Source organism: Salvelinus alpinus, chromosome 36 (assembly GCF_045679555.1).
Source record: "Salvelinus alpinus chromosome 36, SLU_Salpinus.1, whole genome shotgun sequence".
Lineage (NCBI taxonomy): Eukaryota > Metazoa > Chordata > Actinopteri > Salmoniformes > Salmonidae > Salvelinus > Salvelinus alpinus.
The window spans coordinates 12882342-12899123 of record NC_092121.1 but is presented as its reverse complement, the minus strand read 5'-3'; the positions used below and the strand labels follow the sequence as shown (position 1 = coordinate 12899123).

Below are 16782 nucleotides of genomic sequence, written 5' to 3'. Positions count from 1 at the left end.
GAGGGAATTTATTTTGTAGCCTACATTTTTCAGGTGCAGCACTCTGTGGCTCAGGGAGGGGGCGCTGTCTGAGAAACTCACCCTCCAGAATGTGCATCCTGACCAGCTCCGACCTCTCCGGCCGACTTCGGATCTTCCTCTTTAGGTAGTCTTCAGTCTGGGAGAGGGGAGAAGAGGAAGAGAAAAGAGGAAGAGAGAAGGGGAGAAATGATTCACTTTTTAACCAGTTCACCGTTGAGGGTCAGTTTAAAAGTGTTCATCTGACAGACACCACAGAGAGTGAGAGGAGTATGAAGAGAAACTCACCCGCGCTCGCTCTAAACTTCGTCTCTGTTCGTGGAAGGCAGCTGGACTTTTCAGCGCTGGAGAAAGAGAAGACATTAACAGGGCAAAGTGTATGTACATGCTGATGTTAAAAAAACAAGTGGCTAGAAACTTATGTCCTCAGGTACCAGGCAATGACTTCATAATGTACTTTACATTTTACACTTGAGTACTCAAAACCAATAGCATATCAGTATGCCTCTAGTCATTCATGAGTCAAATAGCAGGTTTCCATTTTCATGGTCTGACAGTCACAAGGTGGGAATGGAATGGAGACATCGAAGGGTTCTCCCTGAATGTGATTTTCCACTGTTTGAGAACTACTCCAGCCACTAGATGTTGCTCCCCGGTCTATAGAGTAATGCATGTATTGTATATTGAGCTATCATATAGCTACCTTCAGTACCTTGTTTCTGTGGGGAGAAGTGACATGTAACCTGCTTCTGCAGTCAGAGCAGACAAGAGACAGCGATAAAGAGAGTGCTAGCTAGATTGTCAGTCCCACATTACCCCTGCCCTGCTGTTAGGGTACAAGAGGGACTGCTACGTAGCAGTTATAACATGTAACGGCCCTGCTAAGCTACAGCCATCTCAAACGTTTGTTTATTCTTCCTCTGGGTTTGATTTGAAAATCCAACTATTGTAATGGAAGGGGGCGGCTCTCGGGGGCTGTGGGTGTTTAAGTGAGAAAGACACAGAGGAGAGCCAACCAGTAAAAAGCAAAGCCCCCTTTATTATCGAGGCATTGTGCTGACAACATCAAAGAGCCATTCCAGGATCTGAAGTCAGAAGGCCTTTGAGAGTTAGGTGTTATCCTGAGTAGTTCACATCTGGTTGAAGTCTGTTGTTGTGTTTTTATAGTGGAAGTGAACGTGTTTAGTCTGATGCTGGGTGTGTCTGTGCAACTAACTGTACATGAACCCCACTTTCACTCTCTTTTTTCACTTCCTGTTTGGCTTCCTCCCCTTCCTTCTAGTCACAACACCCCAGTATGTAACCAAGAAGTATGGGCTGAACAAAATGACCCTCATTACACCTTCTAATTGAATTTATGAAAGATAAAACAATAATTGTTGTTGCTCTCACATTCTCATAGCATAGCACCCTAATCTTCTTTAATGTAATGTTAATTAGGTATTCATTGTTGAAAGTGTTTCCTGAACCTTCCTTCACCAAATAATCAACCAACATGACCGCGAAAAATATTTCTGGCCTCTTGAGCAAAACACTGTACATCCTGACCACTCGCCACTGAAGAAATGTACATGGGGAAAGAATTCTTCTCAGTCCTTCCCTGCGCTCCTAAATGGACTGACTGTGTCTGTATCTGTGGCTAAGCTTATGAACATCACGGACCGTGATGGATTTATGAATGCAGAATAACGAGTCACCTAAGTGCACCTGTGAGCGTGAGGACGAGTGTTTCATGCATGATGGTGTGTGGATCACGTCTATTTTGCAGTTTTACTAGTAGCAGCACACGATGTCTTAAAGTGGATATACATAACATGTAAGGTAGGATATCACCAGGTCTGCTTATTATAGCCCAGTTTCACACAGTGTGACACAAACACACCCTTACACCACAGCCGGCTAACCATGCATGCAGTCGCACAAATATTGTTAAATGATTCCAACCATGAGAAACATGATTGTTATTTAATTCAATACACAGTATGGGATATCACTAGCTATAACAGCCATCTAATAAAAACAGCTCATGTCAAATCATATAAAACAACAATCAACCGTCATTAAACTGTCCAAAATGGACAATAAAGTATATATTCTATTTTAAAGGTTATTTTGATTCCTGTAATTCAAGGCTTGACAATACGTTTCATTGTTATCTAGAATTAGACAAATGCTTCAAATTGCAAAAATCTAAATTTCTCTCCACAGAGACATGAGTGTGCGCGTCCTGAATATGCTTCACTGTTTTCTAGTTTAGCGCATACAGTATACGCTATGGAAAATCCCATTATCTTGACTTAGTAATTCATTTACATACACTCGTAACAATGTGCATAAGCAAACATATGACTGTTAGCCAATGTCCTAGAATGTTATGTTATCCACCCAACAGTGCACATTCAGGCTAATGTTGGTCTGAACAAAGACCCAATTGCCTGAACACTATTTATACAAAAGTATGTGGACGCTCCTTCAAATTAGTGGACTATTTCAGCCACACCGGTTGCTGATAGGTGTATAAAATCTCCATAGAGAAAAATTGGTAGCAGAATAGATTTACTGAGAAGCTCAGTGACTTTCAACCTAGCTCCGTCATAGGATGCCACCTTTCCAACAAGTCAGTTCGTCAGATTTCTGCCCTGCTAGAACTGCCTCCGTCAACTGTAAGTGCTGTTATGGTGAAGTGGAAACGTCTAGGAGCAACAATGGTTCAGCCGCGAAGTGGTAGGCCATACAAAGTCACAGAACAGGACCGCCGAGTGCCGAAGCGCGTAGCTGACATTGGAAGCAATGTCAGCACAAGAACTGTTCGTCGGGAGCTTCATGAAATGGGTTTTCATAGCCGAACAGCCGCACACAAGCCTAAGTTTACCATGCGCAATGCCAAGCGTCAGCTGGACTCTGGAGCAGTGGAAATGCGTTCTCTGGAGTGATGAATCACACTTCACCATCTGGCAGTCCTTCGGACGAATCTGGGTTTGGTGGATACCAGGAGAACGCTACCTGCCCCAATGCATAGTGCCAACTGTAAAGTTTGGTGGAGGTGGAATAATGGCCGGGGGCTGTTTTTCATGGTTCGGGCTAGGCCCCTTAGTTCCAGTGAAGGGAAATCTTATCGCTATAGTATACAATGACATTCCAGACGATTCTGTGCTTCCAACTTTGTGGCAATGGTTTGGGGAAGGCCCTTTCCTGTTTCAGCATGCCCCCATGCACAAGGAGTTCCATACAGAAATGGTTTATCGAGATCGGTGTGGAAGAACTTGACTGACCTGCACAGAGCCCTGACCTCAACCCCATTGAACACCTTTGGGATGAATTGGAATGCTGACTGCGAGCCAGGCCTAATCACCCAACATCAGTGCCCAACATCACTAATGCTCGTGGCTGAATGGACGCAAGTCCTCACATTAATTTTCCAACATCTAGTGGAAAATCTTCCCAGAAGATTGAAGGCTGTTGAAGCAAAAGGGGGACCAACTCCATATTAATGCCCATGATTTTGGAAGGAGATGTTCAACAAGCAGGTGTCCACATACTTTTGGTCATGTAGTGTACGCATCTCTGAGGCGGTGAGTAGAAAATGTTGCAGGCCTCCGATTGAACCAGTCCTCCTGTCAGCAGTGATCACTAACACTCATTTAGCGCTTCACTTTTTCTGTGGTTCAAACAAAAACATTGGTTTTACATGAGACCACTTCCTGACTGCTCTCTGATTGGATGGAGTGGTGCCACCCTGGGATTGCATAAAACAGAGACTGTTTCTCTGCCATCTCCTCTGCCATCTCCTCACGCCCTCTCCTCACGCCCTCTCCTGTTCTCTACCATCTCCTCACAGCCTCTCCTCTCCTCTACTGTTCTCTGCCATCTCCTCACACCCTCTCCTCTCACCCTGTTCTCTACCATCTCCTCACACCCTCTCCTCTACCATCTCCTCTACTGTTCTCTGCCATCTCCTCACAGCCTCTCCTCTACCATCTCCTCACACCCTCTCCTCTACCATCTCCTCACACCCTCTCCTATCCTCTACTGTTCTGCCATCTCCTCACACCCTCTCATCTACCATCTCCTCACACCCTCTCCTCTCCTCTACCATCTCCTCACACCCTCTCCTATCCTCTACTGTTCTCTACCATCTCCTCACACCCTCTCCTATCCTCTACTGTTCTGCCATCTCCTCACACCCTCTCCTCTCCTGTTCTCTGCCATCTCCTCACACCCTCTCCTCTACCATCTCCTCACACCCTCTCCTCCACTGTTCTCTGCCATCTCCTCACACCCTCTGCACTCTCTCCAAAATCCTCCCTCTCTTATGTTGAATGAGACCCTGGCCTTGTTGCTTAGTCTGGCCCCATGCAGACTGGGGTTCTCTTCTGTTCAACGTAAGAAAGGAGAAGTAAACATAAAAGAGAAGCAGCAATAGCAGATATAATAAGGTTGAGCAATACATCCCAACAAAGCTGCTACTGTGACTGTTGCATGTTGCACTGTTGCATTTTAACCACTCGGAAAGCACAGTAAAGAAATATTCTAACGTATCAAGGCTGTTAGTAGTAGAAGGAAATGCAAGCCTTTTTTGTGATGGCCGCACATTGAATTCAATCCCGCTGCACACAACACTGTGTGCCGTTTCACTTGTTACCAGCAAAGGTTCATGAAGAGTGCCCAAGGATGGAAGACATTGAAGATGACAACTCAAATGACTACTCTAGCCAAGTCTGACAACCACTACACACATCGGTCTGAACAGAGTGTGACTAAATTCAACGGCACCATTTGCCTCAACATTACTAATAGGAGTAGATTTTAATTGGTTTCTTCTCTAATACTCCAAAACCATGGAGAATAGGCATTGTTAAATAGTTGTCTAAACACTAAGGTAGTCTGTGTCAAACCATAAGACCTACCCCTTGTGTGGTTCCCTACAGAACAAGGAAAATATGTGAGCAATTTATAATAGTGTTCTGTTCCTGTAATACTAGGCAGTGTACTGTAAATATGAACAACTTGCAATGCATAGAGAGTAACATCAGTACATGTGCATTTCCTTTACTGGGCCAAATAGGGATTTGAAAGTGCAGAGAGAAAGCATTCTATTGGCGGTTCAAAACCCTGACTGAGGAGGATCATGCATCCTCAATGAATATAATGCCAAAGAAAAACATGTCTGATACTGGTTTATTACTCATAAACCCAATCAGATTGAAACCATTCATGTCCATAACGGAAATGTACAATTTCCTTTGGTACACTTGTTCTCTGAGCTTACTGATGGACATTTTCTACCGGCCAAAGCATTTGTCTCCAATATGATGTTTTGATATTGTACTATATTTAGCCTTTGGACACATGGGGTTAATGTCTTGTTCAAATGATCAGATCTTAATTCTTGGTACTGTATATACAGCGCCCTCCGTAATTACTGGGACAGTGAAGCATGTTTTCTTATTTTGGCTCTATACTCCAGCACTTTGGATTTGAAATGATACAAATGACTATACGGTTAAAGTGCAGACTGTCAGCTTTCACTTGAGGATATTTTCATCCATATCGGATGAACTGTTAAGAAATTACAGCACTTTTTGGACCTGAAAATAGCTGTGTAGCGACGCTCCCCATCCAACCTGACAGAGCTTGAGAGGCTCTGCAAAGAGGAATGGGAGAAACTCCCCAAATACAGGTGTGCCAAGCTTGTAGTGTCATACCCAAGAAGACGTGAGGATGTAATCACTGCCAAAGGTGCTTCAAAGTACTGAGTAAAGGGTCTGAATACTTATGTAAATGAGATATTTCCAGTTTTTATTTTGAATAAATTGGGTGGTTGTGTAGATTGATGAGGGAAACAATTGTTTTAATCCATTTTAGAATAAGGCTGTAACGTTCCAAAATGTGGAAAAAGTCAATGGGTCTAAATACTTTCTGAATGCACTGTATATGTGGACATCTGCTCGTCAAACATCTCATTCCAAAATCATGGGCATTAATATGGAGTTGGTCCCCCCTTTGCTGTTATAACAGCCTCCACTCTTCTGGGAAGGCTTTCCACTAAATGTTGGAACATTGCTGCTGGGACTTGCTTCCATTCAGCCACAAGAGCATTAGTGAGGTCTTGTGGATGATGTTGGGTGATTAGGCATGGCTCGCAGTCTGCATTCCAATTCAACCCAAAGGTGTTCGAGGGGGTTGAGGTCAGGGCTCTGTGCAGGCCAGTCAAGTTCTTCCACACCGATCTCGACAAACCATTTCTTTACGGACCTCGCTTTATGCACGGGGGCATTGTCATGCTGAAACAGGAAAGGGTCTTCCGCAAACTGTTGCCACAAAGTTGGAAGCACAGATTTGTCTAGAATGTCATTGTATGGTGTAGCATTAAGACTTCTCTTCACTGCAACTAAGGGGCCTAGACCAAACCATGAACATTTTTCCTCCTCCACCAAACTTTACAGTTGGCACTATGCATTCGGGCAAGTAGAATTCTCACCGACGACAGATTATTTTTTACGTGCTGCGCACTTCAGCACTCGGCGGTCCCGTTCTGTGAGCTTGTGTGAACTACCACTTAGTGGCTGAGTCGTTGTTGCACTTAGAAGTTCCCATTTCAGAATAACAGCACTTACAGTTGACCGAGGCAGCTCTAGCAGGGTAGAACTTTGACGAACTGACTTGTTGGAAAGGTGGCATCCTATGACAGTGCCACGTTGAAAGTCAAAGTTCTTCAGTAAGGCCATTCTACTGCCAATGTTTGTCTATGGAGATTGTATAGCGGTTTATGCTTGATGTTATACACCTGTCAGCAACGATGCACATACTTTTGTATATATAGTGTATTTTTGTTCAGTGTGTATATAATATATATCTACAGTGGGGAGAACAAGTATTTGATACACTGCCGATTTCGCAGGTTTTCCTACTTACAAAGCATGTAGAGGTCTGTAATTTCTTTCATAGGTACACTTCAACTGTGAGAGACGGAATCTAAAGAGGAGGAATGGGAGAAGGTCATGTAGTCTGATGAGACAAAAATAGAGCTTTTTGGTCTAAACTCCAATCGCCGTGTTTGGAGGAAGAAGAAGGATGAGTACAACCCCAAGAACACCATCCCAACCGTGAAGCATGGAGGTGGAAACATCATTCTTCGGGGATGCTTTTCTGCAAAGGGGACAGGACAACTGCACCGTATGGAGGGGAGGATGGATGGGGCCATGTATCGTGAGATCTTGGCCAACAACCTCCTTCCCTCAGTAAGAGCAATGATGATGGGTCGTGGCTGGGTCTTCCAGCATGACAACGACCCGAAACACACAGCCAGGGCAACTAAGGAGTGGCTCCGTAAGAAGCATCTCAAAGTCCTGGAGTGGCCTAGCCAGTCTCCAGACCTGAACCCAATAGAAAATCTTTGGAGGGAGCTGAAAGTCCGTATTGCCCAGCGACAGCCACGAAACCTGAAGGATCTGGAGAAGGTCTGTATGGAGGAGTGGGCCAAAATCCCTGCTGCAGTGTGTGCAAACCTGGTAAAGAACTACAGGAAACGTATGATCTCTGTAATTGCAAACAAAGGTTTCTGTACCAAATATTAAGTTCTGCTTTTCTGATATATCAAATACTTATGTCATGAAATAAAATGCAAATTAATTACTTAAAAATCATACAATGTGATTTTCTGGATTTTAGATTCAGTCTCTCACAGTTGAAGTTACCTATGATAAAAAATTACAGACCTCTACATGCTTTGTAAGTAGGAAAACCTGCAAAATCGGCAGTGTGTCAAATACTTGTTCTCGCCACTGTATATGTGATGCACCAATATTACATTTTTGGCCGATAACGATATCCAATATTTTCCTTGCAAAAAAACCCCAATAACCATATATATTTTTTTTGCTGCCTTGTAAGCATTCCAGTACAGTTAAATAGTGAACACACACACATGGACACAGCGGTCTAAGGCACTGCATCTCAGTGCAAGAGGTGTCACTACAGTCCCTGGTTTGAATCCAGGCTGTATCACATCCGGCCGTGATTGGGAGACCCATAGGGCGGCGCACAATTGGCCCAGCATCATCCGGGCCGTCAATGTAAATAAGAATTTGTTCTTAACTGACTTGCCAAGTTAAATAACAGGTTACACAAACAACTGACCAAAAAGTTATTTTGTTGGCATTTACGTATGTCCCCATTACCAGTAAAACATCATCAAAACATATTTTTCAATTACTTGCTGTGCTCTTTCGTTGTTTATTTGTTCAGTCGTTTCATTCTCAACCAGGATTTCTATGGAAAGCCGTGTGGGTCTTTGCGTGTCAAAAAGATACACGTCAAATAACACAATCTGTTTCAGTACCTATATAGTTAGCTAGCTAAAGTTCAATTTCAATAGGTGAACAACAAAGTGGCAACCTAGCTAAAACTTCCTCACAAGGATTCCTAAATCATTGCTAAGAATAATGAAAATTACTGCAGTTTTTACTGGTCATTGTTTTCAGGCTGGTTGTATTGGTGCTAGCTAGGTACCAAGCTAAAGCTAGCTACCCCAGAAGTTGTGGTCAAACAAATGATGCTTTATTACCAACGTGGTATTGTAAATACATCGTTCATGGTCAGTGTTTGCTGACTTTTTTGTTCAGCTTTGACGGTGCTACTATCTTTTTTGACACGCAAAGACCCAAACGGCGTTCCATAGTATGCATGTCGTGAAGGTAATAGCAGTGACGCTATTACTGTGTAAATCCGGTAGGTCAACATCTGAAAAATAGCGCACTTGGTAGTGTTAACCGGTGCTTGACCAGTCGGCAAAAGCCAACATCACCCACGACAGAGAACGGTTGATTGTCAAGGGCAATGAATTCCATTATCTTGGCTTGAATGGATTTCGCCTAAGAGTTGTCTCGCTGAAATGTTGTTACTCTTTCAAATGACTGCTTGACTGCTCGCTCCACACATCAGACATTGTGGGCTAGTTTAGGAATCCCGTGTTGCATGTGTAGCGCAAAATTTTACGTGGCGTCATTACGTCATGTACCTTCGTTATATAGGTATGCACGTCAGCTTTGACATCGGTTTTGTACATCAGGCGTTAAACTAGACATCGGCCGATACCGGCATTTTTAGCTGTCGGCCGATTACGATATGTTCACCGATATATCGTGCATCCCTAATATGAGGTCTAGGCAATCTATACAACTTTTAAGATCTGATAATTTGAACATATTTACATGACTTTATTCATGAAATGTGTAAAAAACAGTAACCCCATGTGTCCATAGTACAATATAGAAATAGCCGTAGTTCACAAACAATGAGTTTAATCATATATTTGGCATATTTGGGCTTAGAACAGGTCATCTGTATGTACTATGTTGACACCAAATTTCATGCATTTTACATCAAACAGAATGTGTTCTGTGGCGTTGTCTGATATTGTACTAAATATAGTTAGAGGACGTAAATGGGTTAAAAAAAGGTTCCTGGAACTAACTAGTGTGAAACAGAGAGGAAGTCTATCTTAGCAATGTAAACATTCATTGACTGTGCAATGAAAAGAACAAGTGTAACAGCTCAAAATTAAATTGGCAATGAATTAAATGCACAGACCCCAGTACACAATGAATGAGTTTAGCATTCAAAAGTCAGAAGCAGAGGAAGGAGCTTGATCCTTTTGCTTTGAAGACTGACAACGACATTTCTCAGAAAAAAAACTGTGACGATTTAACCACATGCATAATCATCAGGATCTCTAGAACATGAAGCAAAGCATTGAAAGCCATGTAAGATACTATACTGTTGTATATTAAGTGCCTGTTATGAAACAAGTGAGGTGACTACAATGGAGTAGCTTTACTGATTCTTATGGGCGTGAGGTTAGGACAACAAACTATCGGGAGAGTGTTACTTACGTGGCATGATCCCCTGACTGACCAGTTCCTCACGGGTCCGTCTCTGCTGGAGTTTGAGCTGGAGCACTGCATAAGAGGGACAGCAAGAGGTCAGGTGAGTACACTACAGACAGAAGCAGCAAGGGCAACAACCAACAGTGAAAACCTAAACGCCCTACAGTCAGTTTCCGCTACGTGCTCTTCTCCTTGGGAGGAAATACAAGGCCGGTTACAGCCGTGTTGTAAATTAATATAGTGTATCTTTCTGGGAGGTAGAAGCCAAGAGTTGAAGAGTACCCTACTCACTGCTCTTCTGGTCCTCGCTCCCTCCCTCCCACAGAGTCGTCTGACAGCCGATACAGAAGTTATCATCAGAGGCAGAGAGGAGAAATAGCGGGCAGATGGTCCCTGTCACACACACGCGCTTCCTGTTTCTACACTCAAACAGCAGCCAGGTTGTCGCGTTTTGACAACTTCTACCACACAGAGAGAGATAGAGAGAGCGACACTTCCGCATGGCTTGAACAATGCTAATGCACAGAGGACTTCTTGTAAAAACAGGAAGGCCCACATTCACCACTCACATTTCAAAATAGAATGAGGTGTTATATTGAGAGGAGTATATGTACAGATAAATGGTAACACTTCTGTACTGACTAAATGTGTATGACATGAATAAATGTGTCTTGCTAACAGCTGCCTAATCTCAGCTGGACCAAGCCTATAGAAGGAACACAGAAAGCTAGTGATGGAGACCATGTTCTCTGCATGACATCATCATTGCTATCCAGTGTTTACACTTCAGCCTCAGCGAGCTGAGTGGACTCATGTAAGTGATTCCTGTCAGATGTGAGGTAAAGTAAACCTACATCTCAGTACGCGCATAAGCAGTTTTCATGAAATTAGAGATGTGATACTGTACATGCGAGGGGAAGTTAAGCAGTTACAGTATACTACATAGCCATACAGTATGTGGCCTGGTGTTCATGTGTGAGAGTATGATTGTTGGACCAGTCCATTGTACTGTACACAAAGTGATGCTTGTGTGCACCTACTGAGGTAGTTGTGTTTGTAGCTGGTCTGCTGCCTACATGTGAACCACAGGGAAGCATACTGACTAATAGGTCAGAGTGAGAGCAGTGTGGGCGATGTGGGACTTCTTTCTCATGGTCTCCCGTCTCTCTGAGCTCAGCCTCTGCAGTTTTTCACATCTCTGACCAGCGTCCACATTTCTCACAGTCCTGGCTGTCGCCTCTTTCCTTTTATATGTCCGTTTGACGTAGGACTCCCAATAGTCCCCTCGACAGGAGACCAGATTAAATGGGCTTACTGGGGGGGCGCACAAACACAGACACTCCTCCAGTGGCAGATGATTTGCTAGTTGTGCCAAGGACTGACAGGGGAATGATGCCAGGTGCTTATACTGAATATTTTCTAGGCAAATGCTCACTCTGAAATGCCACAATTTGAATTCATTATCGTTCTCAGTACCTCACTTAATGTGATGTAAACGAGAACATTACATTTTTCACATTTTTCCTACCACCTGTCACTCTCCATAACTCCGTTTGTGCTCAATTTATGTATTGTTACCTTTCTCTGTGCGTCATTTCAAAACTTCTGGTGCACTTTTTCTACAATCGCCTATTCAATCGTTTGCTTCTTTGAGAATATTTTCTAAACCTTCCATTCCCTCCATCACAACCCTGAGATGAAACCCATCCTCTCCCTGCTGGTTTCTATTTGTGTACCACACTGTAATATCTGGGAACTCTATCTCTCTGCCCGGCCCAGCCTGTTGAGTTACAGGGAATATTACTGTAAATCACCCGACACTCAAACTGCTCCGAAGCAGAAATCTAAGGCGTGGGCTCGGCCTGGCTGAATGAGGGGACACGTGAACAGACACCCTCCTCAATCAGGGCCAAGGTATGCTGTCCACCTTTGAAACTCTGAAGTCAAACCGGCTGCCAAGGCAGGTGCCTGTGGGTTACCACATCGTACAGTGTCTCTGAAAGACTGTACGTCTCGGTGCAAAACCTCTCGGTAAATCACAGTCTGTCTCAATGGTTCCAAGTCCATCTCAGTGTCTCAAGCCTGTCCCTGTTTTCCCTCAGCGTCCATCTGTGTCTTAGTATCTAAACCGGTCTCTGTGTGTCACACTAAACACCACAGTATCTTCATCAGTCTCAGTATTTCTCACCTTAACTCAGTGGGCCAGCGTATCTGCCTCACAGCACATTTATGTTTCTCTAAAAGTCAGTGTGAGATTCTCAGTGTGTCACGACTAAGTCTGTTCGGGCTCTTCTCGCTCCAACTCAGTTGGTGTCACGGCCCTGGCTGCACCCACAGGTGCCTGAGCATTGTCCACTGGGCACAGAGTCCTGGCGCTGCCCCATCTGTACCGGGGCCAGAAGGTCAACTTAGTACCTGACCAGCAGCCCAGAAGACACCAGACACCCACTCAGCCGGCCTGAGCAGCATAACTCAATACACACGATTCACTGAGAAAAACTCAACTGTATAGCTGGGAGTGTTTTATGGAGAGCTATGAAACAAAAGCCAAGTAGGAAGAGTAAGGATAATAATTCTCCCTAATGATGCTACATCAAAAATATCTGTTAAAAAAATATATATAACCAAACAAAGATATCAATATCTTCCACATCTCATATTATAAAGAGTTTGTGTGTATGTGTGCATGAGTGTGTGTGTGCGTGTGTATGTGCGTAATACGAATCCCACCTTCCCTCAGGCTCTGACAAGCCCGCCGTTCTAACTCCAATCGTATGCGTTGCTTATCCATGCTGTTGCTGATTGGAGGGTGCCCAAAAGAGGTGGGGTCCGTGTGAAGGGACGTGTTGGTGTCCAGCATGGTGATCAGGTTCAAAACAATAAATAAGTATTACTGAAAGACGGTGGTCCCATCAAATAATGTCCAAAAACATTCAAATGTAACAAAAATAGAATTCTCTGTTCAGTTCAGTTCAGTCCAGTCAATATGTATTAACACATTTGTGATATCTTTTGGAAAAGTCACAGAGATTCTGCTAAATATATTAATGCAGGATTAGAATATCAACGGTCCTCGTGCAAGTGACAAAAATCATGAGAAGATTGACGTTTTCCAAAAGTCCATATAAAGTGCTCTATACACAACTGTGTTCTCACTGACCTCTCCTCTTTCTCTTGTTTTTTAGCAAACAAAGTCCTGAATAGTTCAGAATGCCCAAATCTCATTGAAAAAACAAAACCAAATGAAAAAGATGGAAAATAAGAAACACTGGCTTGCAGTGGAAATGTACAGCTGCTATGAGTTTCAAGAGCCAGTATCTACTGCAGCAAGACGAGTGAGTGAGGTGAGTGTGTGGGTCTGTGAGTGTGTGTCAAATGCCTGTGAATCCGTGATCAAGCACTGTCACAGCTGTTGCTGCAGCCACTCACTCCGCCATTGACAGACACCGACACACTTCAGCTAAACCTTTTCCTCCTAACCACAATCAAATACTTCCCCCTTGGCACCTGGGACCTCTGCTCATTAGTGACAACATAAGAGTGCACACCTGTGAGCTTTGTGCACAATCTAGACGCACCATATTCAACTGGTGGACTGCGGTCCGGATCCGGTCCCAGAACGGGGTCAATACGGGCCATGGGTGCAGACTACAAAATAAATAAATATAAACTCAGCAAAAAAAGAAACGTCCTTTCACTGTCAACTGCGTTTATTTTCAGCAAACTTAACATGTGTAAATATTTGTATGAACATAAGATTCAACAACTGAGACATAAACTGAACAAGTTCCACAGACGTGACTAACAGAAATGGAATAATGTGTCCCTGAACAAAGGGGGAGGGTCAAAATCATAGGTAACAGTCAGTATCTGGTGTGGCCACCTGCTGCATTAAGTACTGCAGTGCATCTCCTCGTGGACTGCACCAGATTTGCCAGTTCTTGCTGAGAGATGTTACCCCACTATTCCACCAAGGCACCTGCAAGTTCCCGGACATTTATGGGGGAAATGGCCCTAGCCCTCACCCTCCAATCCAACAGGTCCCAGACGTGCTCAATGGGATTGAGATCCGGGCTCTTCGCTGGCCATGGCAGAACACTGACATTCCTGTCTTTCAGGAAATCACTCACAGAACGAGCAGTATGGCTGGTGGCATTGTCATGCTGGAGGGTCATGTCAGGATGAGCCTGCAGTAAGGGTACCAGATGAGGGAGGAGGATGTCTTCCCTGTAACGCACAGCGTTGAGATTGCCTGCACTGACAACAAGCGCAGTCTGATGATGCTGTGACACACCACCCCAGACCATGACGGACCCTCCACATCCAAATCGATCCCGCGCCAGAGTACAGGCCTCAGTGTAACGCTCATTCCTTCGACAATAAACGCGAACCCGACCATCACCCCTGGTGAGACAAAACCGCGACTCGTCAGTGAAGAACCCTTTTTGCCAGGTCTGCCTGGTCCAGCGACGGTGGGTTTTTGCCCATAGGCAACGTTGTTGCCGGTGATGTCTGGTGAGGACCTGCCTTACAACAGGCCTACAAGCCCTTAGTCCAGCCTCTCTCAGCCTATTGCGGACAGTCTGAGCACTGATGGAGGGATTGTGCGTTCCTGGTGTAACTCGGGCAGTTGCTGTTGCCATCCTGTACCTGTCCCGCAGGTGTGATGTTTGGATGTACCGATCCTGTGCAGGTATTGTTACACGTGGTCTGCCACTGCGAGGACGATCAGCTGTCCGTCCTGTCTCCCTGTAGCGCTGTCTTAGGCTTCTCACAGTATGGACATTGCAATTTATTGCCCTAGCCACATCTACAGTCCTCATGCCTCCTTGCATCATGCCTAAGGCATGTTCACACAGATGAGCAGGGACCCTGGGCATCTTTCTTTTGGTGTTTTTCAGAGTCAGTAGAAAGGCCTCTTTAGTGTCCTAAGATTTCATAACTGTGACCTTAATTGCCTACCGTCTAAACTGTTAGTGTCTTAACGACCGTTCCACAGGTACTTGTTCATTAATTGTTTATGGTTCATTGAACAAGCATGGGAAACAGTGTTTAAACCCTTTACAATGAAGATCTGTGAAGTTATTTGAATTTTTACGAATTATCTTTGAAAGACAGGGTCCTGAAAAAGGGACATTTCTTTATTTTTATTTTATTTTTATTATTATTTTAATTTTATATAGTTTATTTTTTGGAAGTAGGTCAGGCTTTGACCCCTGGTATCATATAAAACACACATAAGACATGGAAACATTTGTAGAATTTCAGAAAATTTGCTTTAAACAGCTAAAAAATTAAATGCTCTGCCCCATGCAAAATGTGTAGAATTGTGGGAAATTAGCTTTAAAACTGCAAGATTTTCTTTACGCCAACAAGAGGGTTGTGAACAGTTTGGGGGTCACATGGGTTGCGAGGTGGAGGTTTGTTACTACGCCGATAAATGACAATATCCATCCGGACCTTTGCCCCCTAGGAGATTACTATTTCAAATAGTACTTGAGTACACCTGATGTAGGCAGACAGCATACTGGCCCCACACAGTACCCTGATGTAGGCAGACAGCATAATAGCTCCACAGAGCACGCTGATGTAGGCAGACAACAAAATGGCCCCACACAGTACCCTGATGTAGGCAGACACCATAATGGCCTCACAGTACCCTGATGTAGGCAGACAGCATAATGGCCCATAATGGCCCCCAACATTTGCTAATAAAAGATGGCAGTGACAGAGAGTGAGAACTTTAAAATGTGAAACACGTTTTGGTCTGCCACTTCTCATTAAAACATCAATGCTAATCAAAGCCCTAAAATCATTTTCTGAAGATGAAGTAAAATAAAACTGCCAAAACAGACATTTAAAAACAGAAATGTATCCTACAGCTGTGTGTACTGCCAAAGTTACCATTTGTATTCACTTAATGGTGGATCAGGTGAGTTAAAATAAAGTCTGGAACTAGCCTGGGGGTCATAACAAAGAACTCTGTGAGGTAGAGAAAATCCCCAGGGAAGCTCTTGTTGATTATTATTGGCATTCACTTTGTGTTTTAGAACAGATTTGTGTAATGGCTTTAGAGAACCGGCCACAATAAAAGTGAGCATAAGAGACTATTTACAGATGCCCACAAACTGTGTGTGTGCGCGAGAAACGCTGGAATCAGGATGCACAATCCTCAGGCAAAGCTCACTTTGACAAGGAAGGGGGAAATGAATCAAGACTGATCCCCCTTGCTGCAGATAAGGCACCAACCATATGCTTGCAGGGATAATCCTGCTTTCAGGATGTGTGTGTGTGTCATATGTGTGTGTGTGTCATAAATACTGATGATAGGAAAAGCTAATAACTCACAGGGGCTCTAAGCATATCCAAAATACCTCAAGTTGCATTCTGCTGTTTCAGTGAAAGTGGTAATAATCCATGTTAATCAGACTGAACTAGAGCTCCCTGTGGGCATCCTCTGACTACTAGATCAGTGATGGTTATGTTCAGAACTATACATGGTCAAAGTCAAATTTATTGATTTTATTTTTTATTTCACCTTTATTTAACCAGGTAGGCAAGTTGAGAACAAGTTCTCATTTACAATTGCGACCTGGCCAAGATAAAGCAAAGCAGTTCAACACATACAACAACACAGAGTTACACATGGAGTAAAACAAACATACAGTCAATAATACAGTAGAAAAAGAAGTCTATATACAATGTGAGCAAATGAGGTGAGATAAGGGAGGTAAAGGCAAAAAAAAGGCCATGGTGGCGAAGTAAATACAATATAGCAAGTAAAACACTGGAATGTTACATTTGCAGTGGAAGAATGTGCAAAGTAGAGATAGAAATAATGGGGTGCAAAGGAGCAAAATAAATAAATACCGTAGGG

At 43.7% G+C, this 16782-nt stretch overlaps 1 protein-coding gene across 10 annotated transcripts in view; it reads right to left on the bottom strand.

Annotated features, from left to right (window-relative positions):
• The window catches only part of LOC139564750 (myocardin-related transcription factor A-like), a 45552-nt gene that overhangs the window by 11224 nt on the left and 17546 nt on the right, over positions 1-16782 (bottom strand). For 2 of the 10 annotated variants that reach the window (XM_071384524.1, XM_071384525.1), the window contains exons 1-4: positions 10197-10422; positions 9912-9977; positions 307-362; positions 25-157 (exon numbers count right to left, since the gene is read on the bottom strand). In XM_071384524.1, the coding sequence (XP_071240625.1) occupies positions 25-157; positions 307-362; positions 9912-9977; positions 10197-10407 (466 nt within the window). In that variant the 5' untranslated portion in view covers positions 10408-10422. Of the gene's footprint in view, positions 1-24; positions 158-306; positions 363-9911; positions 9978-10187; positions 10423-12635; positions 12816-16782 lie in introns of those variants that run through there. The other 8 variants (XM_071384528.1, XM_071384532.1, XM_071384527.1 and 5 more) reach the window with 5 other exon arrangements.